Here is a 27,135-nt window from a genome sequence, read left to right on the forward strand (position 1 = left end):
CATAGCATTGAGTTTTGAACTGATACTTAAAATATCTAATCCAGGCCTAGGATTTGAACATGTATTGTAGTAATTGTGTGCCAAAGTCCTAAACAAACCCTGGCTATTTGTCTGAGCACTCCAGGTGGATGGGAGGGGGTCTGATTCTAATCTTGTCATGTGTTTCACTGCAGGCTGGTTACTTCAGATGTAGCTTTTTACACTGGAAACCTTCAAGCTCTGAAAGGCCTTAACAACTTAGACCTAAACATGGCTGAAATCTGGGAGCAGAAGAGGTGATAATCCACTGGGAGCAGTCACTTGGCTCTGACAACAGACTGACTTTCTTCTAAGCAGCGTGACAACGGTGAGGTGAATACTTGAGCCCAGATTCCAGGAAAGGGCACGACTGATAGTCAGGGGAGCTAGACTCAGAAGGAGCTGCAGGGAGTGATCCTTCCAGTGTCCTTCAGCAAGAAACAAGTGATCAGCTGTCTGTGCAATGTTTTTTCATTCTCTCTGGAAACAGACTCAGGTTTCTTTGGACCAAATCCAAAAGAACACATAGCTGTAACACAGCTGTAGTTGTCTAGAATGCTCTGTATATCTTTATATTAAAAAGATGCTTTGCATTTCTTCTAGTGCAATGAAATTCACATGGTGTCCCACCTTATTTAATGATGGTACAATATAAAAATCTTGCAGTTGGAACTCTGTAGAAAATGTTTTTCTCTATGAAACTATGCTGTTCTAAAATTTATTTTTTTACAGAACTTTATATAAATAAATGTCTTTTGATTGCTCGCATATAGGATTCAGCTTTGTTAGGGAGCAGTCCTGTTCGAGGGGATTTCTCACAGCTGGGCTCCAACCTGCCATCTGAAGGCAAGATTTTCTAACAAACAGAAGTTCCCCAAAGCCTTTACATGTGGGACAGAGGAGTGACCTGATCACTGTTAGCAGTGACAGGGGTTACTGGGGGAACTGTAAGGTAGCAGAAAGGCTGGTGTGGGGATGGTCGCCCTCAGCTGCCCAGCCCTGGACTGGCATGGCCCCAGGCAGTGGGAAGGACTGGGACAGAAGAAAACAGGGCAGGAAGAAGAGAATTTTGAAGTTTTTAGGCTGCTTATAAAAGGTTGCACCATTAAGGAAGGCGCAACTGAAATAAACTTAATTTGAGAGTTTTTAATACTACCTTTTACAGACTGGGGGCTGCCAGTACTAAGTACAAGTGCCTGTGTATCTCACCTCACCCCTCTTTACCTGACCCCAGTCTGAGTGCCTAACCCTGTGATGATCATGGATGATGGAATGATCTGCTGCAGTGTGTGTGTGCCTGTGGTTCCCTCAGCCAGGCATGCTCACCTGTCAGCATAACAGATGTCATTAATTGTCAGTCAAAATAAAGCTCTAAAATCACAGTTGTTTTTAAAGACCAACTTCTTTAATGATACATACCAGTGTTATACTAAGCTTATAAAATAAAGTTGTCTGCATGTAAATACAAGAGAAACATTAAGAAATCAATAGTGATCAGGACAGGGATTTTGATTCCTGTACAAATTTAGAAATGACTCGAGAAGATAAATTAACATACATGGCTGTGACAATATGAACATAGGTGTAGTCAACGTGATCCATTTATTGAAAAAAAGAGGGCAGATCAAGGATTAAGATATTAACAGGAGATCCAGTCTTGAATGGGATGTGAAAAAGCAAACACCACACATGGATACTGAGGCATTTTTCTCAAGTATTGGATTCTTTGGGCAAGTTTGGAACACGGATGATTCCCACTCTCACGATACGGAAATGGAGGTATTGACAGCCTTACCCCAGTACCTCGACGTACAACTGGGATAGGGCATCCCACTTGTAGTTTGGGGGGGGTTGAAGAGGGCTACAGGTTGTGAGCACATGAAATACAGGGTTTTAAGAGCCTGTTTAGCAGTAGTGAAACTTTTGGTTTTCAACTGTGCCTTCCTAAAACGTCACAGGAGTTGCCAACCGTGTTGTCCCACATGTATTGCTTCACAGCTTTATTTCTGCAGTTACAAGCAATTCAAAACTACTGAATGTTCGAGGCAAGCCTCTTAACTTCTTATCAAAGAAGATCTGTCCATCTTCCCGCAAGACAAACAGTATTGCACTTCAAGGTTATATTAACTGAGTTACAGAATCTCTTTAAGGACTGAAGCATTACTTACGCACATCCATGGCACTATGTGGCTGCTTAGAGATAAGCAAGAGAAATTAATTTTAAATTAATACTGCAGGGTACTGTGAAGATGACAAAGCATAGGCCCTCTGTGTACTTAAGATTTCTAATGCTTAAAAGGTTCTTCCATGATGAGGCTGGTTTAGCACAGCAGCCTCAGACCTGACCGTGCCCTCTCATGGACTCAGTGGTCCAGGATCCGCAGGTTGCCAGACACGATTTTGTTCTCTAGTAGAGCTCCAGCTGGGATGTCAATCCTGTCCCCATGATTTGCAATGATGATAACTGTTCCCTGGGTTTAGAGAAAAGAAAACAAAAGTGTTTAGAAACTCCTTACCTGTTAATTTGGAAGGAGGGAGTAGGTTGTCTGGAGGACCATTTAGGTGTCACAGGTGACACAGCCAGAGCCTGGATGCACTTTGTTGTATTGTTTCTGCATAGGCTTTTTCGTGGTTTGTTTTTTTTTTCCCCCAGAACAAAGGTTTTAAACAAGCATTATTGGAAACACTGTAATTACCAGCAGACTAGATACTATCAGCCTACAAGCAGAACTGTAACTTCTTTGAAGATACATACTTGCTGTAAGGGCTCTTGTCATGTCTCCTTGCTTTGAGGCGAAAAAATGTTACCCCCATCAGTCCGTGTGTCACAGCCCAGCCCCCCGCTGCAGCTGAACAGCAAATCTGGGCAGAGAGGGACAGCCTCGAGCCCCAGAGCTGAGCCACTGCCAGTGCTGGGGGAGACAGCCCCACCTTGCACCCATCTGGCAGCTGCTGAACTGTCCTAGATGCTAAGGAAGAATTTGAGAGAGAAAGTTAACTTCCTCAGCACCAATATTTACTAATAAATCAAGAACCCCAAACTGATGAGAAGGGGCCAGAAAAGGTGTGGGAAGGCCAGCCTGGGAGGTGAGGTGGGACATGCCTTGTCGAGCCACAGGACAGAGATGGCAGCAGTGTTTGAACAGAGACCTGAGGTCTGTGGCGCTTTCCAGGGTCACAGATAAACCTCATCTCTCCCTGGGCCTGTACAGAGCAGCAGCTCTGGCAATTAACACCCTGCACTCCTTCACAGGGGTCACTGTCCAGCCTTGGCCTCTACGATCCTTGGGCCAGTTCCCTAATTCCCAGGAGTGCTCCTATGGACTGTGTATACAGGCACTGACCAAGGCAGGATCAATTCCCAGGGAGCAGAGATCAGTCATGTTTAGTGCAGGGGCATCCTAATTACACACTCACCTTTAATGAAACATTCTTCCCAAATGTAACATCGCCTGAAACCGTGAGATGATCCAGCTCCAGCATATCTGGAATACTTTCAAACCTCCGTAGGTAATCTTGAACCTTTTAGAAAGAGAAAATAATAGAGACAGCTTTAAATCCATCTGTGGATTAAAGACAAGCCTCTTGAATACTCCTTTCAGGAACCTTCCTATAATCTACATCTGAATCAATACAGGAGTTGCTACTTTGTAATTTCTTCCAGAGATGAGTGTGAGGAACAGTAGGGACAGCTTTCCACCAGTGCTGGGCAAGCTCTGGAGAACACACACAGCCCAGCTCACCTTCCATTTCCTCAGCTGAGGGGGTACAGGAGCACCCAACAGCAGTAGGAGGCTGCACATACATGTTAAGTACTTTGTATTCTCACGGTTCTTTACAAAGAGCAAAAGGCAATGCCCAGATGGGCAGAGGGAGATAAAGTAAACCTCACTTCTAACTTATTTATTGCTATGAACTGTATTTTTATCCAAAGAGATAAACACCAAGTATAATTATAGGAGTTTACCTTTGTGAAAGAACTTCCCAGTTTGACAAGAGGCACTGTTGGGAATTCACGCTTCTCGCTCATGGTTAGAGACCCAGCATTAAGGCTGTACAAGTTTGACATCACAAGCAAGAGATCTGATGTGGTCTTAACAGGCAGGAAACGACTACGAGGTACGTTTATCCCCAGAGAGTTTTCAAAACTCTTGATAGCAGCACCAACTGCAGTCTCCAGCTGGATAACATTCAAGCCTCCATCCAGAGTCTGGAAGAGAAAATTCACATGAGCACAACGAGCAGGTTCTGGGTCTCAGAACTAGAACCAAACATCAGCCAGAGCACTGCCTTCACCCACTTCCTGAAGGCAGCAGTGCCTGTTGGTTACCAGGAAACAAACAGTTCCTTTCAGTCTTTCCTCTAAACCCTCCCTGGCTGGTTACCTTTGGGTTAACAATGATCTCCATGTCAATGGCGTTCTTCTCCTGCAGCCTTTTAATTGCAGACAGAGCAATCCACAAATTGTTGGTATTGAATATTTTGAATTTTGACACAGACTTGAATTCATCCACGTGTGCTTTTGGGACCTGAGCTATCTCCACAAGCCTCAGCTTATTTTCGTATTGCGTGAGCGTGCCACCCTGTGAGGGGCAAAGGAGAAGTTTTAAGTCCTGTTCATAGAAGCCAGAGAAATCCTCCCCTCAGCCCAAACAGAGGCACTGGTTAGTTGGCATTTAAACTTGAGCCTCAGAGCAAGGTTCAACTGAGTTGAACCTTCAACAAGGTTTCTTGTTTTTAGTAACCAGCTAGCAGGTTACTAATTATAGAGTGTGTTTAAAGTACAGTCAGAACTGTCCAACGATCATATTTCAGCACTCCAAGACACTTAATTCCTTTAATGAAAGTTGTTGGGAATCTTTTGCAATTGCCACTGTTGTCAAGAACCACCTTCAACAGTGCTTTGCCAGATGACAGAACAAAAGCTAAATTAAATCTGAGTACTTCAGTAACCTGAACTGTATTCTTACAGGGCATTTCTGTGCTTTTGTATGACCAAGTCAGAGCTTTCTTAAGAGGTAATCACAGGAAAAAAATCACATATCACCCACACTCACATTTAAAAGAACAGAGGCAAAGCACACTTATAGGACAAATTACTGCAGGCTACAAGTATTTGATATGTCATAAACCCCTGACACGTGGCACACCTGGACTTTGTACAAAAGTCAAGGGTTTAGGGCAGGAGCAGATGTGCAGCTGCACCACACGGAGTTGTGCAATGCATACCTGGACAGCTCAGTAAGTAGCTTAGGCAGCTTTCAGTCAGAGGATGTAGCTGCTGCATCCCAGCCCTCAGTGCTCTGTTTTTACCACCCTCAAGCTTCTCCCCCTGTGTCAGTGACAGTTTGGAGAGGTTGTGACCTGCACCCTGCAGAAATCACTCGTGTTTGCAGTCAAGCCCAGGTTGCCCTTGTCTGCCAGTGCCCAGAACGTGGATCAAATTTGTTCCATGAATTAGAACGTCATAAACTTGCTGGTTTTGTGCAAGTCAAATTAGAACAAAGCTGATGTGTTAAATGGTGCCTAAAATAGCTGTAAGGAGATTGGATGTATGTATGTCTGAATCCATGCATTCAGAGGAGGTGAGAGGCTGGGGATCACCACCAACACACCAGGCACAGACAGACTCACACCCATCTCCCTTTACCTTCACATCTGCCCGGGTTTTGTTTGTGACTTCCATGACAAATTCACAGCGTTTTCCATTGGGTGGGTTCATAAGGTGGTTAAGAATGTAAAGGTCCACAGTGGCACCCAAATTATCTATATTGGACACAAATATATATTCCTTCCCCTCTGCAATGAGGTTATCCAGCAGACCAGAGTTGTAGAAACTGGCGTAGATGTCTCCATGGCCTGGAGGGTACCAGCACTCCGTGTTCTCTCCTGAGTAAGAGACATCCTTGGCTATTGGCAGCAGAGTTTCCTTGTTAATTCTAGGATACCTGTGAAGACAATGGATTTTGTTAAGTTCCCACCAATGTCAGACTGGCAAAAAGAAAAAATACAACAGGAAAGGTGCAAGTCCCTGGGCTTTTCCATACAGCTTTTGAAGGTGTGCCCTCCAGGTTACTGTAAGTACTCTCAGTGGGAAGACCCATCCAAATTCTGAGGTGAGAAGCTACAGAATGCAATCTCACTACTCAAGGATTTAAAGCCAGTTCTCAGACCATGCTGTAAACCAACCTGCCTTTGACAGGCAGGTTCAGAACATGCCAAGCACACCTCTGACCCAGCAGCCACTTTGATTAGAGTTTGTTCTGGATAAGGAACCACGGTCTGTCTCCCTCCAGAGCCTAGGGACACTAAAAGCAAATTCAGGAATCAAGTGGCCAGAATCTCATACACCATTATTCCTATATTTCTTAGAAACTGGGTCCCACACACACCCCTCTCCCTGATTTTAATACATTGCCCTTGACTCTGCCCAACACCCTCATGTTTCAGTCTCAAAAAGAGACCTAAAATAGACTGAACATGGGTACAGAAGACACTGTTGCTACCCCCCAGCACCTCAAACTAAAATCCACCCCATTTGGAATTTGGAGAAACAAGCTAATTTGTCCTTTTACCCCAAGTGGTGAAGTTTTTTGATACCTGCTTTGATTAAAAGTATATATCTTCACACGGCTGTGACTGTATTTCTGCAGGATTTTCTTTGTGTCATCGTCAGTGTTGAAGGAATTCATGAGAACCAGAGGAACATCGGTGTTGTAGGATTTGTTCAAATGCTGAGATGGGAAATAAATGTTAAAATCAGAATGTATTATTAAGCTTTGACTCCTGACACCTAAGATTTTGGGAGAAAGAAATTAGATAAAACAGACTAGAAATAATAAATGCATGAGAGAAAAGAGAGATGCACTTATGCTGACAGAAAGGATAATAAATTGGGTAAAGGAAAATAAATCCTTGTTAGTAGTAAAGATAGGGTCTGTATTAATTAATGTATCTTTAATTAATCTTTGTTTTTAAATCTGCATCGAAATTTGTAATTTGAAAAGCACAACACTACAAAATGATCATTTTAAGTTTTAGCTACTGCTGAGTACAAAAGGCAGGTTTTCCATCAAATTGTTACAGTCTGTCAAGATGACCTTTCCAAACTGTCTCTGCACTTTTGAGCCTTCTTGGGAGGCCATGAGATGGACAACGGTATCAAGAGTACATAATGAATGAAATGTCACCATGTTAATTATTTGGGAATCTATAGAATGGAGCTCAAATACACAGGAGCATTTCCATGTGCACAACAAAAAACTGGACATCATGACAGTGTTTCACCAAAAACAGTGTGCAGGGAAAAAAAAAACAATACATTTCAGTGAGTTTTAAGCTTTGTGTATGAGCTTGCCCTCATCTGCTGGAGAGTGTTTGGGATCATTATCCTTTGGTGGAGTTGGAGACTTCCACAATGACCCTTTGGATAAAAAGCTGCATCAGTTGGATGTAAATTTGAGTCTGCTACAGAACCATCTATCACACATGGGAGAGTAACTCCAAACAAACACCACACTGAGGCAAAAATTGTTGGCACTCCAGAAACTATGGAACAGGCACACCCAATTTCCTACTCTAATGACTATCTTCATTATCTGCTGGAAGAGGAATATTCAGCATTAAAAGCATAAGCTGAAATGTCCTCTCCCAACACCAGCAGCTGTTATTTTCTTTTACTCTTCTTTCTTCAGAGGAAAATGCCAGCAATTACTTCCAGCATGAGAGTTTAACTTCAACAAGGAATTTGGAGCTGCTGTGAAAAGCTTTCTTCTAATGCACTTTAAAACCTCCTTTTTTAAAAAAGATAAACTTGCAGCTGGAGGAGTCAGAAACAAGCCCAGGAGTTAGTTACCCAGGCCAGCTCTACAATGTGACTGCTTGTGTTTCTGGACACAATTCCCACTGTCCAGGCTGGTGTGAACAGGCTGGATCACACTTGTGCTAACACGTGTGGAGGGGACGGTGCTGATTGCTCCGTTCCTTTGGAGTCTACTCTTCCCAAAGGAATTCTCTACTTCACCCCAGCACTGTGACCAGACCTCGTCTCCCTCTCCTCTTCCTTTTGGCAAGCCTCCACTGTGATCCCTCTTAAAAGGTCATGCAGGAGCAGCTCAGTGTGTCTTGCTTCCTCCAACGCAGAAGGAAAAGCTCATCAAACGTTACCTCAATCTGCTGAACCGTCAGATCCAGGAAGGTGTTCTCGTTTCGCACCCCGATGAGACTTTTTGGGCCTTTACAGCCCATGCTGGTGCCCAGGCCACCATTGAGTTTCACAACCACCAGCTTGTTCAAGTCAGAAGCAATGTTATCAGGCAGGCCTCTGGCCTTGATCTTCTCATAGGGCTGGATCTGGGAAAACAAAACCCCAAAACCAGCAGTCAGGTATTTGGAAGGAAATTGTTTTCTCCTAAAAACTTTCAGAACTTAAAATTAGGTGAAAAAACCCACACTTATTTATATGCTCTAGGACACTAAAGAACATCTGCAAAGGGAGTCTACAATAATCTGATTTGTTACAGTACAAATAACCTGATTTGTTACTACAATAACCTCTTTCCTTGAGAGGTTCTATAGGCTTTGTGACACCAGTCATCATCAGCTTCACTCAGATAAGAAGATGCCTCTATCTGCTCTTCCAGGTTCAGAGAACTGACTCAGTGGTAAAGATGGGTAAGGAAGAAGTCACAACCTTCTTCTTGTCTTGCAGAAGGTTTCCCTGGGTGCCATCTAACTCACTGTCCCAGTAAGATGACCCCCTCTCCCCCTTCAGTCAGGCCCAATTTAGGAATCCATATGCATGCACGGCATATAACTTTCCCTCCCTGAGCAGCTTAAACTCATAGATTTATTTTTTTTTATACTTTGCTCTAAGGTTGTCAAAGGCAACATTCTCAGCAAAAGGTTGGTTCTTTAACTCAGTCTAAACCAACTTTTATTCCAACTACTAGTCCAATCTAATAATTCATCTCTCCCAACAGCATGATACAAAGCGGAAGAAAGTTCCTACTTCTTATCCTGCTGTTTTCAGGATGTGTTCATCCAGCTCACAATAAAATTTAGAGAGAGTCTTCTACCTCACTGACAGGTTTAAAAACAGAGTCTGGGCTACACTTGGGGCTAGTGGTGGAGAACAAAATCAGGCTTGTAATGACAGTGTGTCTCGCATTAGGCACTGCTTGTTCCCTAATCCAAAGCACCTCAGGCAGAGAGACAACAATGCCACGGTAAGAATCATGCCAAAACTGTTAGAGCAGAATCAATATAATTATCCTTTAGCCTGCCCTTCTAAAGATTTTCTTTTGCAGAAAAGCCTTGGTGTTTCAGTGCTGTGTGTGTTCCAGCTGCAAGAAAATTATTTTAAACGCTGATAAGGGGTGTGTGAGATCCACAGCTGATTTCCAAGAACAAATACATACAGAGTAGTTTTCAGAACTGTGTTTGCTTTGGGCAAGTTGGGCTGGGGTTCAAATGGAAATTTGCACTGCACTGGAACAAGAGTCATATTTCTTACTGGGATGTGTGGGTGTAGGGAGGAGAGTTTGTGCAATTCCAGCATTCCAGTGCACCACAGGCAGCAGATTAGAGCGGTTCCCTCACATTAGGGAAATTCTTCCTTATGGGATCTGAAAAGCTTATAGGATATATATAAAGATAAGGTGACTCCACACGGAGTTCTTGTGGCTCAGACAGAAAGCAGTAACACAAACACTGCCATTTCCCAGAGGACAAACACAGGAACTTCCTTCCAAGGTTCCAAGAACTTTTCAGGAACAGAAGTGCGCAAAAAGCAGAATCTCGCTGTGCTTTGTCGACAACAGAGATTGTGTTCAGGCTGGGCAGACACCTTGACAAACAACCGTTCTTCTCATTAACAAAGAGATGATAAACACTGATTTTAATGTCTTGGAGGTACATCAGGAAGCTTAATGAACGATTCACTACCAGCAGGACCTACAGAGATTTACACTCAGATTTACTGCTTCCCATCCACTCCAAGGTCAATAGCACTCTGTATTAGACTGTAAATGGATTAGAAGCATTTCAGCTTGAGCTTTAGCTGGGTGGGACGTGAGTCACATCCACGATGTTCAGACACCGTCTGAACATCCAGAAAAATTATCTCAACTTTCACGTCTCACTATGTTCTTCTTGCATCACTCATAAAAAGCAGAAAGTCTGACACTCAGCTCGGGGCTAGATTGCCTCAAAAATCATTTGCTTTTGCTGAAGTGCCAACTACCCTTTCAAGCCTTCACCATCATGCCTGAGACCAGCTTATGCAGAAAGCTCAAAGCAAAAATCCTGAAGAAGTTAACAGTTCCATCCAGGCCCTCCATCGAGGACTCAGTTCACTGGATGTTGCATCAGTTACAACACAAAATTTATGACTCAGCCTCACTAAATGTTTCAGTTTCTTCTGGCACAGGCATTGGAAACGACAACTTGGCAATGAAGCCCTGGATCTTGAAGGGTCTTTAATTCAGAAAATAACAAATGTCAAGAACTCAAGTTCCAGCAGGAATGTTGCAGCATCAGGACCGCTGGGTGCCAGTGCTATCATGTAGCAGTTCCAGTCGTGTAGGCACTAATATGCAGAACTACCTCATGATCTACAAGCGTATACACGAGTGTAAGAAGTGCTCCACAGTAATAAAAATCAATCCTTGCTCTAAAGGTTTGGAACAGTGGGCTTGACAAGTAAGTGCTGATGGGGAAATTCCTCAGGAAAAAACAGGGGCAGGAATGACATGGCTTACAGCTGCCTGGCTGCAGTGTTACTCACTTGAGACATGTCTCACAGCCGTGGTTTGGGAGTGTTCTAAGATGACATATGCAGCTTCCTTTGTTTTGCAGCCAATGTCACAAAAGTGATTTCTCAGAACAGTTTGCATGAGGCAGCATTGGGAGTCTGACAAACAGATTTCAGAATCATACTCCTACTGCAAGGAGGCTTTGCAAGAGTTTGTCAGAGACAGACAAAATGAGCATCAGGGCTGTCATTGTGGGTAGACAGGAAAGGAATACACCGGTATTAGTTAATATGTACTTACACTACCAGGAAACATTTACTCAGCACCAAGGGACAGTTCTAGAAATACCACCAAGTGAAGAGGTCTCTGCCCTTGTGAGACCCCACCTGCAGTGCTGCACCCAGGTCTGGAGTCCTCAGCACAGGAAATACACGGATCTGTTAGAGCAGGTGCAGAGGAAAGCCACAAAGATGATCAGAGAGACAGGACCCCTCTCCTGTGAAGACAGGATGAGAGAGCTGGGGTTGTTCAGCCTGGAGAAGAGGCCTTCAGGAGACCTCATTGCAGCCTTCCAGTACCTAGAAGTGGGCTTACAGAGGAAGAGTGACTTTTTACACAGGCTGATAGGGATAGGACAAGGGGGAATGGTTTCAAACTACAAGAGGAGAGATTTAAATTAGATCTCAGAAAGAAATGCTTTACTCTGAAGGTGGTGAAGTAGAGGAACAGGTCACCTAGAGAAGCTGTGGTTGCCCCATCCCTGGAGGTGTTCAAGGCCACGTTGGATGGGGCTTGGAGCAACCTGGTCTAGTGGAACTTGTCCCTGCCCATGGCAGGGGGTTGGACAAGATGACCTTTGAGGTCCCTTCCAAACCATTCTAAGATTCTATGAACCCTTAAAACCCGTTTCCAGAGTTGAAGATTAGAAAGGTGTTTTGCTTTTGAATAAGGGCATAACATTCATTCTTTCCCTTCACGATACAGTTCACTGAGATGACAACCTGAGCTGCAGACGAGAATCCAACCAATGGGGAAGAAAAAAAATGGCTCTAACAGACAAGTTCCTTTCACACTCACATTGCTTTGGATGCTCTCTTTACATCCCAGATGAGGTTTTGCATTGCTGTTCTGTGGTTAACTTGGTCACTGCAGTTCTCTCTGAGGCCTCTCAGCAGGACTTTGCTATTGCTTCCAATTCAAACAAACAGATCGCTGCAATCTACATCGAGGGGATTAAGTTACACTTGCCATGTCCACATTCTTTACCTCCTCTCCCTGTTAACTGGCACTCTCAGTGTACTTTCTTCTCTGGAGACTGTAACAGTAATGGGTCCTAACTATGCGAGCTATCACTGTAAGCCTTTGGACATATGAAAGCAAAGCATCTGGAAGGAAAAAACAAGTCAAAGGTTTACCAATATAGTGTGAAATGGGTTCAATCATCTGTTACCATCATCAGTATTAGTTGTTACACTGAAAACATGGAGGCCGGGGAGAAATCTCCCATTGCAGAGAAAAACGGAGGAATATTACAAGGAAAAATTTCTGTTTAAATTAACTGACAGGAGCCTTTACTTGTCAGTACATGCTTCAGGAAAAAGCAGAAAGCTACATTCAAAGAACAAATATCACAGGTAGCACACTAGACGACCTACAGAAGTCTGATCAGAAATTCTGCTCCTGCATACCACAGTCCCTTGGGCATTGGGCAAAAGCCTGAAACACCCTTCCCACCTAAAAGACAAAGCCTATAAGTATTCATGAACTTTTTTAAGCTGCTAAACAAACAAAAAACCAGCAACTTAACACTTTGGCACATTTTTGGGTGCCTCTGTTTACAGATACACGTGCATGTCTGTATGTATATAAACACACATATATATCTAAACAGATGCTTTTTACTCTGCTAAGCATCAGCTGAAGATTATACTTCCCATAATTCTCATCAGCAAAGCAATTCTCCAAAACAATCACAGGCAAGTAGACTTCCACTGGGGAGAGTAAGCTGGTGCTTTCTAGGGCGTGGTCCTTGTAGTGTGAGATTCTCCAAGCACCCAAACACCCACCACCTCATAAAACAAGGTCATCCCTACAGGCGATTATAAATCACTTGCAAGATCACCAGCAAACAAGTTTTGTGTATAACAACCTCTGTGCTCTTCTAACAAGACCAGGAGGAGAATATATGTGAGGGTTTATAGCTCAGAAAAGAAAATTCACCTGGAACTGAGCAGATGCACTCAGACAAAACACGCGTATGTTCACAGATGGATACTTGTCCCAAAGAACTCATTACTACAGCCCTTCAAAAATCATCCCTCTTTATCTCTTCTAAAAGCTCAGACTGTTCTTACCTGTACTAGCTAGACTAATAATTCTGATATTCTGGTCTTTAAGAAATCAACTTTTATCTAATAATTCCACAAGTCATACCCCTCAGCAAGGAATCCTCTGGGAGAAGGTCACTTGAAAAGGGTTTCACATAAGACACATTTCACTTTCCACGTTGTGTACCTGACATGACTGATGTATGAAAAAGGAGGGGGTAGATATGAGCAGGGTTCAAGGAGGGTAGGGAGATGAAACTCTTATGGTCAGCAAAAAAGAGAAAAGAAAAAAATACTCAAGTAATTTAATTTTGCTTTCGGTTTTTGCAAGCACTTAAACCCACCTCCTGCCAGATCAGGAAGTGTAAGTATCACCCTAAAGAAATAAATATTTACTATGACGTGAAGAATGCATGGAAGGAAGTTTGTTTGCAGATGTTTTGCCCTAGCTGTCTTCTGTAGCATTTATCAAATATCATTACTTAATTTAGAGTTCATGCTAGGAAGCAAAATTCCATTTAAGATCGTGCATGCATCTCATCTGACCAGCAGCGACCCGATCTTGCAGAATTCTTATCTTGTCAAAAGTTGCTACATAGCACAGGGACACATTTGAGAATAAGCAGTACAGACCACAAGGAAGAAGGCAGATACTCTTTCTAATCCTGCCCTTCTCCATTTAGCCCTCTGTCATCTTAAGTTAGACCTTTGCCTTAGTTCTTTTTTAACACCTTGCCATGTCTGGGAATATCCCCCCAGTCTATTTTAGTGCCTTTCCATAACCCTCCTGTTTGACATTTGCTCCCAGTGTCCTACTCAGTCATTTTCAGTCCTTTACAGAACTTGTAAGTTTTTCCATGGAAGGTGTACAAAACTTGGAAAATAGACAACAGCTCTTCCTCTCCACAAAGCAGCCCATTCACTTGCATCAGATTTCTGTAATTTAATCCCAGGCTTTATCTTGACACAGGGAACAGTTTATTCCTTTCATTGTCGTAACTACCTTTTTACATATTTAAGAGACCTATCGCCCCCCACAGTCTCAGCCCCCCTACACTGAAAGAAATCCCCTTTTCTTCAGCCTTCCTTCTAAGTCGCCTTATCTAGAACTCCAATTTCTCACCTTGGCCTCTTCATTGAGGGTGGACTTTTCTCCCCAAAGCAACACTTCATTCAGTGTTACAGTACAGAAAAGAAAGACATCACATGTTTTTGAAGCTAAAAGAAAACACTCAACCTTGGAAAAACCCTAGACTTGCTCTAAAACAGCATCATTCTTCAACGCTTTATAGAGCAGCACTGCATCTGTTCTGGAAGTAACCAGACAGCCTGCCTTTCAGTTGGAAACAGAGCCTCGATTGAATCACACAGAGAGCCTCAGAGAAACCACAAACCTGTGAGGACACAGAAGTCCCGCAATATGCCAAGATCACTACGCTGGGAAAAGCAAGAATCTGTAGCACAACTACACCATTAGAGTCAAAGGGACAGCCTGGGGCCACAGATGAATCAATAAAATGAGGTTAGGTTTAATAGGAAGTATTTATTTCAGTACTAAACAGTGCAGAGAAAATATATAGTGCTTTTTCAGCAGCAGCTGAAGTTGCAGGTTATAAATTACAACAACATAGATGGCACTAGGAAATTACGCTCCAAAACCCCCCACAGTCAACTCCTCGTTTCAGATCCCTTTCTTTTACTGAGCTGCTGTAGGTTAGAGAAGTTGCTAAATGAGCTCTATTACCCAGCCCACTCACCATATGTCCCCTTTCAAATTACTTAGCATAATGGGTCTCTGGAAACAGTCTCATCTGAGGCGTGCAACCTTCTTTTAGGGGCAGGAGGGAAATGGGAGCAACAAGGGTCGAACCTACTTCCCCTCTGACACAAGTTCCAGTTTACTCCAGAAAAGGTACCAAATGGTAAGGTGGCTTCTGTCCCATTTTGTTCCCCTGCTCAAAGAACAGCTAACAAAATAACACCAAAGAACTTGACACATATGGTAAGCAGGACCTGATGTTCAGGAACACATACAACATATGTCAACAAATATTTATTTCTCAGTTCAAACCCAAAGCGTTGTCCTACTTGATTTTAGGGAACCATGGCAGATAGATCCCCTCAATGGGTGGATACACCATTTGCCTTAAGTAGCAATTATCAGTTTTATGCTCCTTACAGACTGCCACTTTATTGCAACTTACAGAATCTTCTGGAGGTCTCTGAATCTTCCCCCAGTCCACAGATGGTCCCTTTTCTTGTAGGAATCTATGAAATAACTTCTTAAATCCTTCCAGGTCCTTTTTAGTGTGCTACAAAAAAGAAATACATTACTAAATGCTGATATTTAATGCATACCTATTCAATCACAGAAGCATTTCTACATATTTATGTACAATCTATTCAAAAGAGTAATTTCATTAGCACTGAAGTATACATGCTAAAATTTACGTAAAATTCTAAAAGGTACCAAAAGCTCATTTTCACTAAAACTCAAGGTACAAAACCAACTTGGCTACCTGCACAACAAGTATTTTGTCAAAATCACAACCTTAACAATTTGACCCAATCTTTAAGATAACAGCTTTACCCTCCCTTTCTGTAATCCATTGAAGATTACATAGAACCTTTAATAACTAAAGATGATTAAACACTTAATAACTCCATCACCCAGTTTATAGGGAACTGAAAGTCTCCTACTGACATTGTATCCAGGCTACTCTTCCACACAGGATCAGAGCACACCCTAAAAATAAGGACATGGTAATCTGTGATTCATCCCTTTGTCTAAGATCTGCCTCAATGTCCTGCACTCAATTTGTCATGCTGAGTGGCACCCACGTCCTGCTCCTTACCTCTATCTCATTTGAGTTTGCGGTCGCAAGTATCTTATCGAGTTCTACTTTCATTGAATACTCCAGCTCTTGTCGAATGACTTCCTGAAACTGTGAAGAGCCAGCTTGAGACATTGCTTTGCTGAAATCTTGAATAAAAATGAAAATAGGGGTTAAAAAAACCAAACCAAACCAAACCTAGTTTATTTAGATTACAAATAGCCTTCGATTTTGTTTAAAAAAACATGATAAACTCATATAATCCAGTTTCGTTTTATCACTTGTACTACAGGAATCTCAAGTTTTTGTTCTTAGTCAGTTATTTGTGGAACAGACCTTAAATTGGGGCCAAAGAATAACAACCCTTCTTTCAAAACTCAAAAGAACCCGAAAAGACCGATGATCCGTCTCAAGAAGTGTCCAAAAATCCACAGCAGCGTATTTTTTTTGCTAAAGAATTCACATCCTGCTGCATCAACACACTTTAGCAAGTGTAAGTGTGAAAAAGGAGAATTTTCTTAGTGAAAAGCTCTGTAGAACATTGTGATTGAGCGTATCCTTCTGTTCACCTAAGCAAATAAAAGACATGCTTTTGTTATTTATACAGCGCGTTTTCACACGATCTTCTGCTTGTTCCAGTAAATATTCCCTCACTTTATCGTGTGAGTATTTTCACACTACAGCATGCATTTCAGTTACTAAGCAACCTAGAAAATTGGGCTGTCTATCACTTCAGCATTTGTTTTACTTTTGAAAGTGATAAGCTTCATGAATGTGGAAAAGAGTAAATACACAAATGTTCTATAAAGTCCACCCCGCAGGAAGAACCGGGAGAGAACATGACTCTGTTTTCCAACTGAAAGCATTTGAAGCGAGTGTGTTCTCAAAAGACATTCTGAGTATGTTCTCTAAAGACCTCAGTTAATTTAATTTCTGCCAAATCCCTTGAGTAATGACTTCCCTGTAACACAGAGAGTGATGTATTGCCAAATATAGCTGGATTTTAGAAACACCCTGAATACTAGTGCAAAAAGGGACAGAAGGGAACTTTGCAAGTGAACAGAGTGATACTGACAGAAAATATTGTTAGAAGAGGAACCTGCATTTAAAGTCTACCTACTGAGAACACACATTAAAAGGCTCTCCTATTGAGAATGCCTAAGAATGGCAGAGACGGTTCATTTTAATATAATTTTGATTGTATTTTATTTTTTTAAGCAAAGTATTCCACAGCCTCAGCCTCAGTGACAGTATGTAATCCTTGCTTTGAAGCCCACAGAAGCCATTTTCCTGACTGCACTGTTTTGCAGGTAGGGGAGGGAGGAAAAAAAAAAAAAAAAAGACAGACAAGTGCTGCAGTGCACATACTGTGTGTGGTGCAACACGGGAAAACGCCAGCTCAAGATGAACAGTGCAGTGAACAATAGGTTCTTTTTTTAATCAAATGCTTCATTTAGTAGTAAAAGCAGGTAAGAGTTGAAAGCTTTTTAGGCACATCTTTCCAGGTCAAATACATAAAAACACAGACAGCTCTTCATCAGGAAGCACTTTTTCCTACAGAAAAACAAGGAGGTCCGTACCAGCTTAATACTTTCATACCAATCTGCTGCAAGCACTGTCTTTTCATTCACACATTTTGGGTTGATGCAAAGCAAAACAACTGCTAGGAGATGCTTTCACATGTTTGTAATCCTCCCTGCAACATATTACAATACACCACTTCTGGTACAGCAACACAGTGGCCATTTCTCACAGTTCATCAGCCTGTGAAACATCTGAACCTCCCAATGTGACGCCAACACACCTCAGGAGGAACTCTGCACATCCCAAGTGTTCAGAGACTTTCAGTCGTGCTGTTAAACACACTGGGGCTGAAGGAGGCAGAGCCAGCCAGCAACTTCCCCAGGCTGCCATGTAAGTCGGAAAAGTCTGCTCGCTCATATTGGCCAAAAGACTTGTATCTACCAGATAAAGCCATTTAGAGACTAAGTAGCATGCCAAATAAATCAAAATAAAAAGGCGTCATAAAAGTAAGTGCATGATAACGTCCTCGTTTTGGCATCTTTTTTTTTTCCTGTAATACTATGAATTCTCACAAACTGAATGAGCAAATGCTAAACACATTTGGTCACCAACACCCTCGCAGAGAAGCAAAGCGAACCTGTTGCTTTTTCCAATACCAAGCATCAGGCACTCAGAGCGGCAGTAGATGGGACAGCTCTTACTTAAACCCAGCCTGCCAAATCTGCCAGCGCTGGGGGCTGCACCCTTCATGGCAACACAGGATATTTAGTTTACACTGACCACATAACAACTACTGCAACCCCTCAGTCTCATCCAGATTCAATGTGTCAGGGCAAGGTTTCTTGGGGAGAGCAACATTAGTGCTGTTGGTCCAATTATTATTTTGGGGACAGAGAGAGGAAGGACATGGCTGGAGTCCATAAAAACACGTGCTTGCCTGGTGCAGGAAAAGTATCTATTCTGCATACATAAGACTTTGAATACTGTAACTAAGCAGCCAAAAGAAACAGCAACACAAAGCTCTTCTGCTTATAACACGCCATTGCGAGGCAGAGGCTTTGAGCACTTCTCTTAAGAGATGTTCACCAGGATGTGGGCTGGACAGGGATCTCTAAAGGCTCCCTAAAGTACTCTCTAAAGGCTCCCCAAAACAAGACCACACCATCAGCATTGGTACACATGCTCCAAACAATCTCAGTACTAGTTATTCCCCTGCCCCTCAGAGATTTTGGGAAGAAGCTGGTATTTATGCATCCCAGCCTACTGCCAGCAGAAAGACAACTGCAGTCCTTTAACATGAGCTACAGATGAATTTAACAGCCTGGGTGAAGATTGATTTCCCTTTTCACCTTAGTAGCAACTAGTGGAAAGGCCAGTGTAACTGTATATCTTAAAGCGGTTCTTTCCTACAGGCAACTAAAATTTCCTAAGGCCATAATGAAAAGTAGCTATTGTGCCTCTAAAAATCAGATGAGAGGCAGGGGCGCTGGATAATCGCAGGAAGAGATTTCCCAGGATATATGTGGCCATAAAATCCCAAATTGTGTTGAAATAGAAATGCCTCTTCCAAAACTATTTCGCAACCAACGCCTCAGATTTCAGCCTAAGCCCACTTTTACAAAACCAATATTCTTGAATACTCATCAGAAGTAAGAAATGGGTAGGACAGGGTAGTGGAAGACTCTTGGGGGACCTGCCCACACAGGAAATGAGCACAGACCAGAAGAGCATGACTAAATAGTTGAGATTTCAGAAAACACTAGGCTTTGCAAAAATGACCACCCAGGATATCTTATTTTAATGTCTTTGGTAGAAAGTGCTTCCTCCCAAGTAGCAGAGACAGGACAGCTCTTTAATCAAGTTCCTGATGGTGTTTGACGCGTGGAGAATTTCACTCCAGCCCTCCTGCCCCCACTGTTATTTCTAGCACGCCTTTGTGCTCTGCTCTGACTGCTAACCTGGCCCCTGCCCTCACAGCACAAGCCTCAGCACATGGCAGAGTTACCAGCAGGTTTATGATGCATAATTTTATAACTGACATATGAAAAAAACAAAACATGATAGATCAAGCCAATAAAAAGGAGGGCTTTGTACACTATCAGAAACAAAATAAGGGGTAGATGTCCTCAGGAAAACTGCACAAGGACAGAAAAACAGTGACCCCTTAGGAGCTTGCACGTGTTTCCTTTCTGCCACCCCTCATCTTATTCTATGTTAAAAGCAGAAAACGCATTAAGATTGATTAATTTTATTCATTAATCCACTCAGAAGAGAAGTTCACTGCTTTGGTATTCAGTATACAAGGACCCAGCAGAGGAGGGAGTCATGGGACAAGTCAAGCAAGAAGTTCTCTCTCTCGTGAGAAAAATGGGGAATCTCCTGGGCTGAGGATTATGAACTGTGATTACTTTCGCAATCCAAGTAACAATCCAGAAAAACGTACAGCAGAAAAGTATCTGGGTCTCTTTGGAGCCAGACTACAGCATAAAGATCAAGAAAGGGTGGCCAGTGAGTTACAACACGTAGCTAAACTTTAAATGCTCTATCCTTGAACTCTGTGCTGAGGGCACAGAGTAAATGCCTCAACTTTCAACAGCTCTGCTTAAAGTTCAAGGCAACCCTTATCTCTGGCAAGGATAAAACTCTCTTTAAATACCCACACTATAAAGTGCAGTGCTAATGAATACTACTTTGATTTTCAGAACTGAACGTACCCACTCGGTCTTTACAAACATTTTTATTTTCCTAGTACTAAAGGCAAACTTCGCCAACACATGTTGGACTGAAGCATACGTGAAGCGAAAGCTATATGCTCTGACACTCCTTGACAGATGAGCACATTAGCCTGAGCTAACTCAGGAATTCACAACATAGGAAGCCCTTCTTGCCAGCTGCACGCACCAAGAGTTTAGGTGTTACAGTCAGACACAGCTGGATTTCTCAGTCTAGCAGCTGATCCCCATGCTAAAAATATCACTTGACATTGGCAACATGTTTTAGTACTATTGGCCTGACAGAAGAGTATCTAAACACTGGATACTTTTTTTTTTTTAAAGCTTTTAGGATTGTCAAATCTTTGGTAATATTTGAAAAGCAAACTATGATCTTTACACAGGTTTCTACAGCTTTCAGTTTCATAAATAACATCACTTGTCTGCAAGATGGCTACCTCCAGCAGTAGCCTGAGATAAGCCAATTCCATCTAAAAAGAACAATTAGGAATGTATTTTCGTAATGTATTTCGCAAGGGCTCATCTTGGTAACTTTCAGAGTGGCCGGTTGAGCAACGTGCCGAAACACTTTCCTCCTTCAGCTCTCTGCCTTTTGCCCAGGTATCACAGGACATTTGCAGACAGGTGATGCATTTACACAGCCAGCGTTGTACAGTCCTGGCCACCCACTGTGTGAGGGGACAGTGATTTCCCAAAGCTTGCAAAGGCCCTCAGCTGCCTGCAATATCCAAGTTCGTACAGCAAAAGACCTCCTCGTGTTCCTTCTGCGGGCAGCACTGTATTTGTTGATAGGCCTGCACAGGTTTATATTAAGGAACCCCACAGGCACGGATTTCATTACAAAAAACACCATTAGGACACCGGAAAGGAGGGGGGGAAAAAAACTGCAACAGCAATGCACCAAAGTAATTTTTCTTCCCGAAATGACCTCTTGCGGGCTTGGTTCCCTGTTTCACAGGGAATCCGAAACTCAGACCACGTACACACATGAGGAGAGCAAAGGAGAGCGCCGGAGCCCCGCCGGGATCAGAAAACGCCAAAATGCACTAAAGCCTTCAAAAAAACTAAAAAGAAAAAAAAAAAAAGAAGCGAAGACGTCGGACCTCGGCATTCTTCCTCCCGCAACTTTAGCGGAGCGCTGAGCGGAGGTTTGCGCTGGCGGGGACCCCTTGCACAGTCCCGCCGCTCCCGCCCGGTTCCCCCCGGGATCGCGGAGCGGCAGAGCCGAGATGGGCCGGCGGGGGCCCCGCCGGGATCACGGACAGGGCTGCGGGGAATATCCCGCACATCGCACCTCGGCTGCTGCTGCACCCACCGCTGCCCCCGAGCCGCCGGGAGAGAGAGAGCGGGGCCAAAACACACAGCCGCAGGGAGCCGAGAAAAACAAATCGCGTCAGCTTACCTTTCACGAGCGCCGACATTTTCGCTCTTTAATCAATAAACACTCGGCCAAACACGGAGTGCCCCGTACCGGGGGGTTCCGCCCCGCGGCTGCCGCCCGTGCGGAGGCTGCGGCGGGAACGACGGCGACCCCGGCCTCCCTGGGAGCTCCCGCCCGCCCGCCCGCCGCGCTGCCCCTCCGCCCAGCGCTCCCTCCCGGGCCGGCGGGCGGGCGGCGAACGCCGAGCAATTTAAATTTCATCAATGGAAGAGGCGGACCCGCCGCGCCCCGGGTTTCACCACCCCCGACCCTCCCCTCCCTTCTCCTCCCCTCCCCTCCCCGCCGGGCCGCCCGCCCGCCCGCCTCCCCCGGGGGGCTCCCGGCGCGGCTCCTCCCCACTCCCGGGGGGGAACAGCGATGGGACGGGCCAGGCCGGGCCGGGCCAGGCCGGCGCGGTCGCCCCACGCTCCGCCCGCCCCGTGCGGCGGCCGGGCCGGGGGGGGGCGGTCCCGGCGGGTGCTGCCCCGGGGCCGGGCCGGGCCGGGGCCCCCCCAGGGCTGTGCCCGGGCGGTGGCGGCGGCGGCCCCGCCGAACCCACCTCGTCCTGCGGCACCGCGGGCGGGGGGCGGGGCCCCGCCCTCCCCCTCCCCCCGCGGCGGGGGCGGGGCCCGCGCCCGTCCCGGCGGGCCCCTCGCGCCGGAAGTGGGCGGGGCCGCGCCCTCCGTGAGGGGCCGCGGCGGCGGTCGCGGCTCTGTCGCGACAGCCACGATCAAAGGAGGCTCGGTGAAGGGGTCTGGCGCGCAAGTGTTGTGAGAGGCGGCTGGGCACGTTTAGCCTGGAGAAAAGGGGGCTGAGGGGACCTGCGACCTTATCGCTCTGCACGGCTCCCTGACAGGAGGGTGCAGCCAGGTGGGGATCAGCCTCTTCTCCCAGGCAGCCGGCGACAGGACGAGAGGACACAGCCTCAGGGGAGGTTTAGGTTGGACATCGGGAAGAATTTCTTCACAGAAAGGGTGATTAGACATTGGAATGGGCTGCCCGGGGAGGTGGTGGAGTCACTGTCCGTGGAGATGTTTAAGGAAAGTCTGGACGTGGCACTCGGTGACGGGGTCTGACGGACATAGTGGTGACTGGTTATGGGTGGGAATCGATGATCTCAGAGGTCTTTCCCAACCTGATTGATTCTGTGACTCTGTGTGGTTCTGTAATATTTCTGACTTATTAAGTGTATCGTAACTTAAAGCATCTCCACCCGTGGCTTTCCACCCCGGGTGCCGGGACCACGTTTCAGTGCTGGGGAGGTACCTGGGCCACGTTCGATGCCGGGGAGGTGCCACACTGGTGCAGCGCCCTTGGCAAGCACAGAGGTGCCAAAGGCCAAGTGTCGCTCCTGAACAAGGCTGTGATTTCCCTCTTCAACAGATGTTTTCCCCATTTCGCCTGCAGACATTTCCCAGAGGTGCTTGAGCTTCCCTCTGCTCGGTGGTGACACCCAGTTATGGCAGAAACCCCCGTGCCCCCTGCCTGCCATAAATAACACCCAGCACCCTGCAGGTAAATGGCACCGCCCTGGTTTTTTACCTTCACAGACCAGTGCCCCTTTACCACGAGGAGAGGGGTATGGCAATTGGCAGGGTGCTGCTGAAATCCAGTTTCAAGAGGCGGATGTGTGGGAGGCACAGGCAGCCCTGCCTTCATCCTTCCTGGCTAAAGCTCCCTGTACAGTCTCTGGGAAAAACCAGGCAACTCCCAGGATGAGCCTGTCCGTTTTGGGGTGAGACAACTCCCCTCTGCCTGTCCCTTGGCTTTTTAAGAAAACCGAAAGTGCAAAGACCTAAAGTGCTCTGCAAATTTTTCATCCCAGTCCACTTGACCTGGGAGCATCCCTTTGCATTTTGTACCACCAGATGAGTGCAGTGGCTTACTGCATGCTGTCTTCTTAACATCAGGGAAGATGCTCCTCTTTCTGTCCCAGATTCACCAGCAGGAAAAAAGTCCTGGGTTCACTCCAGGACTTCAGCAAAGTCCTGAGCCTTTTCTCCAGACGCTGATGGGAGCTTGCTGTTATCTTCAGTGCAAGAGCAGCCCTACTCCTGTCCTTGCACTGGTAATTAAAATGCTTTGATTTAAACCTGTTGCTCCTACAGCTCAGCTCTCCTATGACCCCACATCCAACACCTGCCAGCCAAGAACACTACGTAGGTGTTCTCCAGATAGGACCAGAGCAAATTTGTATAGCTGTCCTGGGTAATTACAGGATAATTACAGGCATGATTTATAGGGTAATAAACACAGATAACTTTTTATCTGCCAGCAATAAAACTAATTCCAGTGACCTGTCTTACTGTGGTGAAACCAGGAGAAAACCCTCCCTCCTTCACTGAGTTTTGTGGAAGTAAGGGAATAATCAAGACTGAGCACCAACTGTGTTGCTTAGGATGAAGGTAACCAAAACCAGCAAATTTTGGTAAAACTCTTGAGTCCTCAGAGCTCTGGCAGTGTCCTTTTAGGAAATAAAGCTGTTGGGCTGATAAGGTCAGTCCACACTCAAGCAACTTCTCCTGACTCCTTTGGCAGGCATCAGCTGGAGGATGGATGGAGGAGAGGCTGTGCAGCACAAAACCAAAAAAAAACCACTTAATTGCCCTAGAGCTGTATTAAAATGAAGGAGAGGTTTGCAGCCTCCCGATGATGCTGCTCCCAAAACACCAACCAGGAATGCTCAAGGAGCAACATGCTGGCAGCCCATCCATCTGCACCAACATTTTGGGTTAAGTAGACATAGAAATGCCAAAAACAAGTCAAAAGGGCCCAAATGAAAATTAAGCTTTTGCTCCCCCCATGCCTGATGTCACCATTTCACCCAGGCAGTTCAGCATCTTCCAGGAACATCAGGCTGGACTGCATCACAAGGTAACAGCTTGTTATTGGAATCAAGGCACCAAACCCAAACCACCGCCTGGTTTTATGGCTCAAAAATAAACTGCCCCATAAATATGCCTCGAAAATAAATAAATAAAATTATCGCGATTTCCTTTGGTTTTGTCAACAGAGAAGTTTACGCCAATGCAAGACGCTGCCAAAAGAACTGGTCCTGTCCTCCCCTTACTCCATCCCTTCTCCCCATCCCACTTTTGGCTCAGCACTGGCAGTTTTTGGCTGGGAAAGTCATCTTTTGGGTGGGCTCATTTCTGGTTTGCAAGTGGGTGGTGGCAAGGGGAGGTGGAAAAGCCCTTATGGATACCCAGCATCATCCTTGCATCGCACTCTCATTTATTTCTTCTTCAGCATTCCTTGTTAAGTTTCCCACTGAGGATATTTACTTTCCCTCTCTCCTCTGTCTGTTTTTCAGTCGCTTCATTTATTGCCAATTAACTGACTCGTTCGAGCTGAGCAGGGTCAGCAGATAATGGGAATCTGGGCATTTGTGGGGGAAAAGACACAGTGCAAATGCCAAGGAAATATGGCCAGGAGGCACTTGGAAAGCCAAGGTGTGAACATTTTAATTTACTGACTAGGAAATAATAGAAAAAAACTTTTTTGTTGTTGCCCAAATAGTATAAGTAGTAACACAGGTGCTTTATGGCCACTTCTCAGTTAATTATATATATTTAATAATGATATATGCTACAAATATATGTATAATATACATATGATATCTACACATAATACACATATAATATCATAGTAATATGTGATGGCCACTTCTCAGTTAATTATATATATTTAATAATGATATATGCTACAAATATATGTATAATATACATATGATATCTACACATAATACACATATAATATCATAGTAATATGTATATATGATTTCTATATCTTACGTGTATTATCCACACATGATATATTTTTCTACATTATATAAATATATATTTACAGCTTTTTCTATAATATAAATATACGTTTAGAAATCCAAGCATTTTTGTTATATACATATAATCCCAGGAGGTGTATCTGGGCATCCAGCAAAGCAAGCATGGATCCCCAAGGATCTGCATATATATAGATGTGTGTATGTGTGTATAAAATCATATATGTCTATCAAATATACATTAATATATAATTAATATATAATTGCATGTTCTGTATATCTTGTGTATTTATATATTAAATATTTATAAATTTATATTATAAATACACGTATTTACACAGTCTATAAAACCTATATAATATATATATAGTTATGGATTGTAATTTTTCTTTTTTATTTTTCCCAGTGAGTGACTGGGAAACGGTAAAAATCAACCTCTCAACCCTCTTGGGTGGGGCACACAGGGCACGCTGCACCTGAGCTCCACCAGCTCCTGTTTGTCCAGCGAGGGCACCAGCCACCTGACACATTCCCGGTTGCTCCTCCGGAGCTTTGTTTCCTGTGACCAACACCCATTTGCACTATTTCCTAAACAAGCAAGGGCTCATCAGCGAGTGCCATCGGTCCCACTCCTGCTTTCCCTTTGAACTGTCTCTGCGGGCTGGGGAACAGCCAAGTTCAAACAACCCGTGCTTGGGCATCAGCCTGGGAGGACATAGAGCATTAACAGATTTAATAGCACCAAACAGATCAAAGCTTTCAAATTGCATAATTAAAAAATATCCCCGAGGCACCAGTCTGTGATACCACAGGACGCCAACATGGGGTGCAGAAACCTGTGACTACATTCATCTGAAATATTTCTCGAGTGTTTAAAAAGGTGTAAAAAGCCACTATTTATTTTATTTTATTTTATTTTATTTTAAAACACATTTTATTCCAACATATGAACCATGTGTAGTGGAACAATGGCTGTGCAAGCAGGACATGGGGCAGGGAGAACCCTGTTTTTTAAAATAAAGATTAAAACAAAGTGTTTTTTTTAATTCTATGCCTTTCTCTCTCTCTTACTTTTCCATGTTTAAAGCATGGACACAGCACACCTTTGGGGCAACAGCTGAAAGCCACTGAGTCAGAAACAAGCCTGGTTGCACCTAAAAAATCTCCTGTTAACAACCTCAGTGGGGACGGTCCGGAGGTCTCGGATGCTCCCCCTTGGATCTGCAGGATTCTTGAACAGTGTTTTTGTAGCATAGCCAACAGGGAACACAGCAGAGGCGGCAAGGGCAGGGTCTCCTGGTTTGGGGGCGTTCAGTGGTGGTGGGAATAGCTGGAGCTGTTCAGGCGCCACAAGGGAATGGGGGTTATTTTGTCCACAGACAGGCTGGACAAAAGCTCTGGAATAACTCGGTGTCTATTTTTAACTCCCTTCTTGCAGGAATTTTGCAGCGCCTGGTGGCACGCTGGCATGCACACGGCATGCACGGCGCTCCCGATGCGAGTCTGAGGGCAGGATAATGTCATTTGGAATAACGAAGCCCTCCTTGGTCCGGAGGTGCTAGAGGTTTCTATAGGCCCTGTCCTGTCAGCTGCTTCTCTGCACGCTCAAAGTCTTCCTACTGATATTTCATAGGAAACAAATCCCTCGGGATGAGCCCTTATGGCAAACGACAGATGAGCCTTGTCCTTACCACCACCCGGTCGTCACCCTTTCACATTTGCCCCTGGGCCTGTTCCCACCACTA

At 44.5% G+C, this 27,135-nt stretch overlaps 2 protein-coding genes and 1 long non-coding RNA gene across 10 annotated transcripts in view; 2 read left to right on the forward strand and 1 right to left on the reverse strand.

Annotated features, from left to right (window-relative positions):
• VPS54 (VPS54 subunit of GARP complex) overlaps nucleotides 1-1,616 on the forward strand; it is a 47,910-nt gene extending 46,294 nt beyond the window's left edge. For all 3 annotated transcript variants that reach the window (XM_064647654.1, XM_064647655.1, XM_064647656.1), the window contains one exon: nucleotides 174-1,616. In XM_064647654.1, the coding sequence (XP_064503724.1) occupies nucleotides 174-279 (106 nt within the window). In that variant the 3' untranslated portion in view covers nucleotides 280-1,616. The remainder of the gene's footprint in view (nucleotides 1-173) is intronic.
• On the reverse strand, nucleotides 1,402-22,222 carry UGP2 (UDP-glucose pyrophosphorylase 2). 2 transcript variants are annotated; one of them, XM_064647671.1, is made up of 10 exons: nucleotides 22,169-22,222; nucleotides 15,955-16,082; nucleotides 15,304-15,411; nucleotides 8,185-8,370; nucleotides 6,619-6,752; nucleotides 5,669-5,966; nucleotides 4,404-4,601; nucleotides 3,986-4,228; nucleotides 3,436-3,540; nucleotides 1,402-2,489 (listed from the first exon to the last, which is right to left on the reverse strand). In XM_064647671.1, exons 2-10 carry the CDS (start codon nucleotides 16,066-16,068, stop codon nucleotides 2,382-2,384), a joined length of 1,494 nt encoding a protein of 497 aa, XP_064503741.1. In that variant the 5' UTR covers nucleotides 16,069-16,082; nucleotides 22,169-22,222; the 3' UTR covers nucleotides 1,402-2,381. The 2 variants fall into 2 exon arrangements, with proteins under 2 accessions (XP_064503741.1, XP_064503739.1); XM_064647669.1 differs by lacking the exon at nucleotides 22,169-22,222 and adding an exon at nucleotides 21,592-21,806.
• Nucleotides 22,223-22,257: 35 nt separating this feature from the next.
• Nucleotides 22,258-26,441, forward strand: LOC135410844 (uncharacterized). Of its 5 annotated transcripts, none has more exons than XR_010428905.1 (5): nucleotides 22,258-22,583; nucleotides 23,017-23,124; nucleotides 23,546-23,677; nucleotides 24,923-25,061; nucleotides 25,797-26,441. It is a non-coding gene; the product is annotated as an uncharacterized LOC135410844 (long non-coding RNA). The 5 variants fall into 5 exon arrangements; XR_010428907.1 differs by having other exon boundaries at nucleotides 22,259-22,479; XR_010428904.1 differs by having other exon boundaries at nucleotides 22,258-23,124; nucleotides 23,520-23,677.
• The last annotated feature ends 694 nt before the right edge of the window (nucleotides 26,442-27,135 follow it).

This window comes from Pseudopipra pipra, chromosome 3, assembly GCF_036250125.1.
Source record: "Pseudopipra pipra isolate bDixPip1 chromosome 3, bDixPip1.hap1, whole genome shotgun sequence".
NCBI classification, from domain to species: Eukaryota; Metazoa; Chordata; class Aves; order Passeriformes; family Pipridae; genus Pseudopipra; species Pseudopipra pipra.

Bases quoted from the DNA above. Each gene is read 5' to 3' on its own strand.
- UGP2 (XM_064647669.1), bottom strand. The intron at 6,753-8,184 runs GTAACGTTTGAT...TTCCCATCTCAG, and splicing joins TGACGGTTCAGCAGATTGAG to CATTTGAACAAATCCTACAA. The intron at 3,541-3,985 runs GTAAACTCCTAT...TCTTTCTAAAAG, and splicing joins TGGGAAGTTCTTTCACAAAG to GTTCAAGATTACCTACGGAG.